This window comes from Priapulus caudatus, unplaced genomic scaffold (assembly GCF_000485595.1).
Source record: "Priapulus caudatus unplaced genomic scaffold, Priapulus_caudatus-5.0.1 Scaffold715, whole genome shotgun sequence".
In the NCBI taxonomy this organism is placed as follows: Eukaryota; Metazoa; Priapulida; class Priapulimorpha; order Priapulimorphida; family Priapulidae; genus Priapulus; species Priapulus caudatus.
Window position 1 is genome coordinate 163,886 of NW_014577776.1, and position 9,745 is coordinate 173,630.

Below are 9,745 nucleotides of genomic sequence, written 5' to 3' on the forward strand. Positions count from 1 at the left end.
ATATAGGCTATATATATGTATATATAGACTATATAGACTATATATAGGCTATATATATATATATATAGACTATATAGGCTATTAATATAGGCTCTTTGGTAATACTAGGCACCTTATCGCGTGATTGCAGGTATTCCATCTTGGCTCCGAACGCCGTGCCCGTGGGCTTTGCCGACAGCAAGGACATCGCGAGTGCGATCCTCTCCGCGCTCGAGTGGGATCCCGAGCAGTACAAGCTCGGCCACACGAAGATCTTCTTCAAGGCCGGCTCGCTGGGCAAGTTGGAGGAGATGCGCGACGACCGCATCACGCGCATCATGACGCTGGCGCAGGCGTGGATCCGCGGCAAGCAGACGCGTGCGCTTTACGAGGTGATGAAGGCGCAGCGCCTCGCGATGATGGTCATCCAGCGCAACGTGCGCAAGTACATCCAGTGTCGCAACTGGCCCTGGTGGAGGCTCTACACGAAGGTGAAGCCGCTGCTGTCGATCGCGCGCCAGGAGGACGAGATGAACGAGATGAAGGAGGAGATCGGCAAGCTGAAGGAGGAGCTGGAGAAGGAGAGCAAGCGGCGCAAGGAGGGCGACGACAACATCGCCAAGCTGGCGAAGGAGAAGGGCGACCTGTACGCGCAGATGCAGAGCGAGTCGGAGACGATCGCCGATATCGAGGAGCGAGCGACGAAGCTGATGCAGCAGAAGCACGATATGGAGCAGCAGCTGACGGAGATGCGAGACCGACTCTCCGAAGAGGAGGAGAGCGCGTCGACGCTTAGCGACTCCAAGAGGAAGGCAGAGAGCGACGCCTCCGACATGAGGTCGCAGATCGAGGAACTGGAGCGCAGCCTGAAGAAGGTGGAGAGCGAGAAGACGGCGAAGGAGCACCAGATCAAGCAGTTGAGCGACGAGATAGCCCGCCAAGAAGAACTGCTCGCCAAAGTGAACAAGGAGAAGAAGAACATGGAGGAACATCAGTCTGTAAGTTCAGTCTTGTTGAGCTTCTCGTTCGGGTTTACGTTATCTTAGTCTCACGTGAGCCATGTTTTAGTTTGATCGGACACTATGTCATATAACTGATTAATCATTCCATAATTTATAATAATAATAATAATAATAATTAAATTTTTATCTTAATTAACATTTATGCAGAAAAACAACCAAATTTGTTTTGTTTTCCACTAAAATTATTGTTATTGTCATCACACACTTTTATGCATAAAATCGAAGCCTTTCACAGTGTACGGCCACCACGCACAACTAATACAAACTCTAATACAAACAACTAATGCAAACTCTAATACAAACAACTAATGCAAACTGTAATACAAACAACTAATGCAAACTCGAATACAAACAACAAACGCAAACTCGAATACAAACAACTAATACAAACTCGAATACAAACAACAAATACAAACTCTAATACAAACAACTAATACAAACATCTAATACAAACTCTAATACAAACTGTAATACAAACACCTAATACAAACTCTAACACAAACAACTAATGCAAACTCTAATACAAACAACTAACGCAAACTCTAAAACACACGCTTCGCCTTTATTGCCATCATCCCCCCGATGATTTCAGCGCACGACCGACGACCTGCAGAAGGAAGAAGACAAGGTCAACCACATCAACAAGGTCAAGGCCAAACTGGAGCAGACGCTTGACGAGCTAGAGGACAACCTGGAGCGCGAGAAGAAGGTGCGCGGCGACGTCGAGAAGGCGCGCCGCAAGGTCGAGGGCGACCTGAAGATGACGCAGGAGGCTGTCGAGGAGCTGGAGATGTCGAAGCGTGGACTCGAGGAGAACCTGCGCCGCAAGGAGAAGGAGCTCGCCAGCATCGGCAGTAAGTGCGAGGACGAGCAGGGCATCGCCCACCAGCTGCAGAAGAAGATCAAGGAGCTGCAGGCGCGCGTGGAGGAGGTCGAGGAGGAGACGGAGGCGGAGAGGCAGGCGCGCTCCAAGGTCGAGAAGCAGCGCGCCGAACTCGCTCGCGAGCTCGAGGAGCTCACAGAGAGGCTCGAGGAGGCAGGTGGCGCCACCAGCGCGCAGGTCGAGCTGAACCGGAAGCGCGAGGCGGAACTGGCGAAGCTGCGTCGTGATCTTGAGGAGCAGAGTCTGCAGCACGAGGCGACCGTCTCGTCGCTGCGCAAGAAGCAGAACGACGTCGTCTGCGAGATGGCGGAGCAGATCGACCAGCTGCAGAAGGTCAAGACCAAGTACGTATAGCTTGCTATCGTTATGTTATCGTTATAGTATTTATTTTTGTGCTATAGTATAGTAGTTATAGTAGGTATAGTGCAGTTTTACGCCGTTTAATATTGTTATTGCATTATAGTATTTATTATTGTAGTATAGTATAGCAGTTATGTAGGTATAGTACAGTACTATTGTATATGATTGTATAAAATGCCAAGTACGTAGTTTAATATTATTATTGCTGCTATAGTAAAATTTTGTATAGTCTGGAATAGTATATTATTTCTAGTCGTTATCGTATAGTATTATTGTATATTACTGTATAATATTGTCGTTACAGCATTTTATTTTGCTCATATTTTAATGGCTATTTCGATAATATCAAAGGAAATTTGATATTAAAACTGCCATAAAATACTATAATTTAATTCTGCGCTCTTAACATAATAACACTTATATCGTTGTCATCATAACCCTCGCAATTCTCTTAAGATCAAAATATCCCCCTCAAAAATCTTAACGCAGTACACGTTATGACGTATTTTCTGTGAAGGATCGAGAAGGAGAAAGCGCAGCTGAAGGTCGAGCTCGACGACATGAAGGGCAGCATGGACCACCTGGGCAAGAGCAAGTCGCAGACGGACAAGCTCACCAAGGCGCTCGAGTCGCAGCTGAGCGAAGCCAACTCCAAGCTGGACGAGTCATCGCGCATCATTAACGAAATGAACGCGCAGAAGAGCCGCATGGCGAGCGAGACGAACGACCTGCAGCATCAGCTCGAGGAGGCCGAGGCGCAGGTGAACCAGCTGGCGCGCGCCAAGTCGCAGATGCAGGCGCAACTCGAGGAGGTGCGAGCCACCGCCGACGAGGAGGGTAGAGCCAGGTCGGGTCTGCAGTCGCAGCTAAGGAACGTGCAGCACGATGCCGAGCAGATGCGCGAACAGCTCGAGGAGGAGGCGGACGGCAAGAGCCAACTGCAGAGGCAGCTGTCGAAGGTCAACAACGACTTCAACACTCTGCGTGCGCGCGTGGAGAGCGAAGGTCTCGGAGGAGGTGGGCCAGAAGTCGAGGATGTCAAGTGAGTGTGTCACTCTGTTGAATGAATAACGAACATATATGACGTTAATATGGATAGGATCTTAATATTTCCTTGACCGTATAAAGTGCAAAATATTAATCTACTCAATTATTTTTTCAAGATTAAAAATAATGATTTAAATATAGTAAAATATTTAATAAAAATTGTACTTCTTGTCGTGTTCATTGCTATTCAATAAATGAAAGTATTTATTGCTATTCACTAAGCACTGCGGGTAATTATAGCTATTCACTAAGTTCTCATCAGCATTACCTCGTTGTAGACGCAAGTTCCAGGTGAGAGTTCAATCGCTGGAGGATGCGCTGGAGGCCGCGAACGCAAAGATCGCGCAGCTCGACAAGAACAAGCATCGCCTCTCCAACGAACTCGACGACATGTCCGTCGAGGTGGAGCGTGCGACGGCTGCCGCCAACGCGCTCGAGAAACGCCAGCGTAACTTCGACAAGACGCTCTCCGAGTGTAAGCAGAAGAGCGACGACCTCGCCGCCGAGCTGGAGGCGTCGCAGCGCGAGTGTCGCGGCGCGTCGACAGAGCTATTCAAGGCTCGCGCCAGTCAGGAGGAGTCAGCCGACGCCGTCGAGATGCTGCGACGCGAGAACCGCAACCTTGCCGACGAAATCAAGGATCTCGGCGAACAGCTGGGCGAGGGAGGCAAGAGCATCCACGAGGTCGACAAGGCGCGCAGGAGGCTCGAGCAGGAGAAGGAAGAGCTGCAGTCGGCGCTCGAGGAAGCCGAGGCGGCGCTCGAGCAGGAGGAGTCGAAGGTGGTGCGCTCGCAGCTGGAGCTGCAGCAGATCCGCCAAGAGGTCGACCGCCGCCTCGCCGAGAAGGACGACGAGTTCGAGACGACGCGCCGCAACCACCAGCGCGCCGTCGACTCGATGCAGGCGAGCCTCGAGGCGGAGTCGAAGGGTCGCGCCGAGGCGATGAAGATGAAGAAGAAGCTGGAGACGGACATCAACCAGTTGGAGATCGCGCTCGACGGCGCCAACCGGCAGAACGCCGACGCGCAGAAGAACGCCAAGCGGCTGCAGGCGCAGATGGTCGACCTGACGGCGCAGATCGAGGACGAGCAGCGCGTGCGCGAGGAGATCCGCGAGCAGCTAGGAGCCAGCGAGCGCCGCTGCAACGCCGTCGCCGCAGAGCTGGAGGAGACGCGCGCGTCGCTCGAGCAGGCGGAGCGCAACCGCCGCGCCGCCGACGCCGAGCTGAACGAGGCGAACGACCGCGCCGGGGACCTGCAGTCGCAGCTCGGCTCCGTCAACGCAGCGAAGAGGAAGCTCGAGGGAGACGTGACGACGATGCAAGCCGACCTCGACGAGACGGTCAGCGAGCTGCGCGTCGCCGACGAGAAGGCGAGAGGCGCCGTCGCCGACGCAGCGCGCCTCGCCGAGGAGCTGCGCCAGGAGCAGGAGCACGCGATCCACGTCATCAAGGCGCACAAGGCCATCGAGGGACAACTGAAGGACCTACAGGTGCGTCTGGACGAGGCCGAGGCAAACGTGCTGAAGGGAGGCAAGAAGCTGATCTCTAAGCTAGAGCAGCGCGTGCGCGAGCTGGAGAGCGAGCTGGATGCTGAGCAGCGTCGGCACAGCGAGGCGCAGAAGAACTACCGTAAGGTCGACCGACGCGTGAAGGAGCTGATGATGCAGGCTGAGGACGACAGGAAGAATCACTCGCACTTCGAGGACATGATGGAGCGACTCAACGGCAAGATCAAGCTCTACAAGCGGCAGATCGACGAGGCCGAGGAGGTGGCCAACATGAACCTCGCCAAGTACCGCAAGGCGCAGGCCGAGTTGGAAGAGGCTGAGGCGCGGGCGGAGGATGCGGAGAGCGCCGTGGTCAAGCTTCGCGCTGTCACCCGCTCATCAGGCATCGCCGTACGCAGCGTTTCGGTGAGTGCACGCTCATGTACACAGGCACTCAGTGTAGATGCATGCGCATCAGAAGTAGATAATAGGGACTACTAGGGTATAATAGGGGATACTAGGGACCCTATTATCTACTTCTGATGCATATGCACTTATCTCATCAGATTTGTTCGAATTCAAAAAGCACACATCGTAGATACAATTATAATATGTTATCTAGAGTATATCATGAGATAATTATATCAGCAATATACAATTATAATATATCATCGGAGGTATTTCAAAGGAAATTGTGAAATCGTTGGCGTCTTTAACGATTGCTGCTTCGGTAAACGACATGTTGTCTATAGTTTTACTTTAATTCATACTTTTTCCCTATGTCTAAGCTTCTAATTTTATCCGTCTTTTGCAGGGTGGTCATATGCGTGCGGCTATGCGTCGTCCGAGAATGGATATGGATGAAGAGTAATAAGCCGCTGTAACGACATTGCCTTCGCTATAGCAGCTACATGGCTTTCAACCGCGGATCCCCATAACTGCCCTAATTGATTATTAGTGCCGACTGACTTTGATTGGGTGAATATTGGAGAGGGTCCTTATCTGGCGTATGATCAAATCTTTGCTGTAGACAAATAGGCTGCGTGGCTCAATATCAATTCAAAGGCGTAATTAAGTTAATTTAGTGCTTCATAATGCCGCTAGAGGGCGATAATAGTCCACGATCTCCTTCAGATTAGTTGATTGGCAGTGATCGGAAGCGCTTCATTGTTACTCCTTCTAAACCGCAGCTTGCGCCCAGCCTATGTGAAACGTTCTGCAACTCTTACCGTTGAATAGACAATCCTTGTAGACAAATTTGTTTTGCATTGATGTTTTATGACATTTCGACACGCATTACAGGCGCGTTACCGCGTATTATATAGGCTCATACACCCATATGATGGTACACATACATTGTGGACGCGAAAACGTTGATCACATGGAGTTAACGATTTAATAGCGATGTCACTAGTATCGCTATAAGTTCAGTAAACAAGTACACTAGCACGGAACCACGCACGCACACGGACACATGTACACACCCAGTCGCGAATTTCGCGAACGCGTTCCCGACCGCGAAAATAACAACACGCGAATAATTCATACCGAATAATACCGAATAATTCATAATTCACCGACCGCGAAATTAACCACTCGTGAAATTGTCCGTCAAGTCTGAATCAAGTCTGAATCAAGTCAATCATAGCCGGCTTTACACCAAAACCTGTTCACGCCCGCGATGCATATATACTATGGCATATATACGCGCCCATAATACAAAAATGCGCATATAATACGCTTAGAGGCGGATACATAAGGGATCCAATCACCACCACCACCACCACCACCATCACCACCACCATCATCATCATCATCATCATCATCATCACCATCATTATCATCATCATTATTATAATCAGTTGGAATTATAATTACAACGATCATATTGACCAAGGCAGAGCCACTTTCCCTTCCCCCGACAGAGGGCGCCGCAGTTCAAGCCAATCTATTCTTTCTCATTTCAAAATTCCGCCTCATGGCGTCTTTTGCTATTATTTATGTGTGTTCTGATTTGAATGGCCGCCAGGGTGATAGCGAGGCGACCGAACCTCGGATTGAGCAGCTGTGTGAGCAAGATTAGCAACGTCAAATGTTCCGCGTTTTTATCGGATATCAAGTGGTAGGGCCTACAGATATTGTCGTAACCAATTTAGTCGTTTTTGTTTGTCATGGATATATCGCAGTAAGTACTAACAGTAGATATTTCACGTGCGGTCACCCGTTTATATATACGTGCATATGGCTGTGCGCGCGCGTGTGTATTTCATCATCATCATCATCATCATCATCATCATCATCATCATCATCATCATCATCATCATCACTATCAACATCATCGCATTGAATCGGACTGTAACGTATAAGGAGCAAGCAACTGTTGTTCATGTTTCATATCTATTAGGCCGATATAAAAACCAGTCCTTTTTATTGCCTACTAGCGCACATGGATAACTCGTAAGATTTACAGGTTCCGTACGATTCCTCCGGAGTAACGGAGTTACTCCACTCTCCCACAACTTAATGTTATAAAAATACGAAGAATACGTTTTGCAAGCGAAGTATGGATTTATTTAGCGTTTCTTAGATCAGGTTAGCTAGGTTAACTCCCCTTTATTTCACCACTGTACAATCACAGAAACACAGAAAACTCGTAGAAAATTAAAGCAAATGTACGTCATTATATTACTGCAACAACTTTATATTGTATATTGGTAGTGTATGGGGAATTAATTAAAATCTTCATGCGTTAGGTAAAAAACACAATTTCAATATTGTAACATTTCTCTTTTTAAAGATCACGCGCTTCTAAGGTTATTAATCTCACACGAGATATCTCCAAATCTAAACACGTTCATCTTTCCACACAAGGCAAAGTGATTGTTGGACTTAAACGGATGGTTAGCACCAGCACTGCCCCTACAGCTGGACTGGTGAACATCCGATTCCCATTGAACGTGCCCTGAAGAGCTTATCACACCCTTCAGTTCGAACCAGCCTTGATTAGTGCGAGAGCAGTCTATTTCCCACCATTCCTCCGCGTGGGAATGTTCCCACGTTTGCTGCCGAGTTTGTAGTCGACGTGGATCGCAATCATCGGGTTCTCGCTATCGCTCCTGATGTTGATGTGGGTGCGACCCATGCTGTTGACGCTCAACGTTTGACCCGTGCAGTACGCATTGTCGCCGCTTCCCAGCATGTCGCCGGAGATGCAGTCGCAGTAGAAGCCCTCAGGTAGACCAGTGTAGAACTCTCCCGACATCGTCTGCGAATAGTCGTTGTTGATCGCTAGGAACCCTTTGCGGCCGCGCGAGAACGCAATCTGGTCACCCCTGCCCCACCAGTTCTCGACGGCGGTGCCGTGCACTAGGTTGCGGAAGGCGACCATGTTTCGAATTTGGCGCCACCTGTGCTCGCACGCCCAGTTTCCGCCGCACGAGCCGTCGTCGTTGATCGGCACGGTGTTGGTGTTGCCGTAGGAGTCTGCCGGCGGTCCGACGTCGGTGTCCTCGCGCGGGTACCAGTAGTAGCTGCTCATAACCTTCGTGTAGCCGTACGGCCAGGCGAGCATGAACGCGTTCGCCATCTTGTAGACGCGTGGCTCCCAGAATGTGAGTACCATGTCACCGCCGCCGCCGTGCTTCCGCTGGTTATCGTGATTGTCGACGAACGTCCACGCGTACCCGGACGGCAGCATGCCCCACGACTCGCCGAAGAACTGCAGGTATTCCAGCTTCTGGTTGTTCCATCGTCGGAAGACCTCGCCCAGTTTCATGCCGTAGAGAAACTCGGTGACGCGTCCGATGCCCGTGTACTCGTACTTCGTGATCGGTTCTCCGCCCATGTCGATGACTTCCGTGAAGACGAAGGCGCGTTGGCCCGCGCCGAAATGCGTTTCGGGTAGGTCGTTGAGGCTCTCAACGATTGCCTTCAGCTCGTCGGGCCACATGTGTTTGGACGCGTCAACTCGAAACCCTGCTACACCCAAACGGATGAGATGGTTGAGGTAGTCCCTTATACGGTCCTTCACCCAGGATTTGCTCTGATCGAGATCGAGCAAGCTGACAAGGCGACAGTTTCGCACCTCATTCACGTTGTTGTAGTTTTCGATGTTACCGCTCTGCGTTCCACACTTTTCCTTCGAGTTAAAGTCGTGGATGCTGTACGGGACGGCAGGATAAGACTGCTCGTACGTGTTAAAGGTGCTGTCAGCTATGCCGACCCCGATGCCGCTGTCTCCAGTCATATGGTTGATCACCGCATCCACGAAAATCCTACAGTGTGCATCAGAAGTGAAATAATTAACAGACGCTAATTGTAATATAAGACGATATGTTAATTATGATATATATATATATANCTCCTGTATTTATATATCTGCAGAGATAAACACACTTACGTTTATGTATTCGTCATTATAATTGCTTAGCATTAATAACATGGTTCGATCTATAATTATATAGAAGTAAAAAAAACATTAGATATGCTGTTACAATACCAAACGGAACCTCTCTCTGTAGATTTCGAAGGTTGGGTCGACGTGTCTGTGTTCGTGACGCTTACCTGACACCGACTTTATTGCACCGTTCCACCATGTCGGCAAACTCTTGCTCGCTTCCACTGCGACTGATCAGTTTGTAGCTGACCGGTTGGTATCGCTCCCACCACGGCCTGTGCGGACTCCACACCATGACGTGCTCACTTGGGGGCGAAACCTGCGAGGCAATAGTACTTGATTTGACGTGAATGGTAATTGGTGAATTGACGTGAATGGTGAATAGGCGTTTGCCTATTGTACGTTGACACCACCGTAGCGAAACTAGCTGGATTGTACCGTAGCAGCATTTACCTATATAGCACAATATCAGCTCCGTAGCAGCATTTACCTGAATAGCTCATTAGCAGCATTTACCTGAATAGCGCCATAGCAGCATTTACCTGAATAGCTGCTGATACGGATTTACCA

The 9,745-nt window shown here is 49.7% G+C and overlaps 2 protein-coding genes across 2 annotated transcripts in view; one reads left to right on the forward strand and one right to left on the reverse strand.

Annotated features, from left to right (window-relative positions):
• Nucleotides 1-6,038, forward strand: part of LOC106813021 (myosin heavy chain, striated muscle-like) — a 22,634-nt gene extending 16,596 nt beyond the window's left edge. Inside the window, exons 13-17 of the mRNA XM_014817063.1 lie at nt 131-977; nt 1,594-2,228; nt 2,762-3,286; nt 3,570-5,205; nt 5,594-6,038. Of these exons, the coding sequence (XP_014672549.1) occupies nt 131-977; nt 1,594-2,228; nt 2,762-3,286; nt 3,570-5,205; nt 5,594-5,650 (3,700 nt within the window). The 3' untranslated portion in view covers nt 5,651-6,038. The remainder of the gene's footprint in view (nt 1-130; nt 978-1,593; nt 2,229-2,761; nt 3,287-3,569; nt 5,206-5,593) is intronic.
• A 1,402-nt stretch (nt 6,039-7,440) lies between these two features.
• Nucleotides 7,441-9,493, reverse strand: LOC106813028 (alpha-amylase 1-like). The gene is made up of 2 exons (XM_014817072.1): nt 9,343-9,493; nt 7,441-9,053 (listed from the first exon to the last, which is right to left on the reverse strand). The coding sequence occupies exons 1-2, from the start codon at nt 9,468-9,470 to the stop codon at nt 7,799-7,801; spliced, it is 1,383 nt and encodes a 460-aa protein (XP_014672558.1). The 5' UTR covers nt 9,471-9,493; the 3' UTR covers nt 7,441-7,798.
• Between the last annotated feature and the right edge of the window lie 252 nt (nt 9,494-9,745).

Excerpts from the sequence above, each read along its gene's own strand:
- LOC106813028 (XM_014817072.1), bottom strand. The coding sequence starts at position 9,470 with ATGGTGTGGAGTCCGCACAGGCCGTGGTGGGAGCGATACCAACCGGTC. Across the intron at positions 9,054-9,342 it reads TGCAATAAAGTCGGTGTCAG|GATTTTCGTGGATGCGGTGA; the intron begins GTAAGCGTCACG and ends TGCACACTGTAG.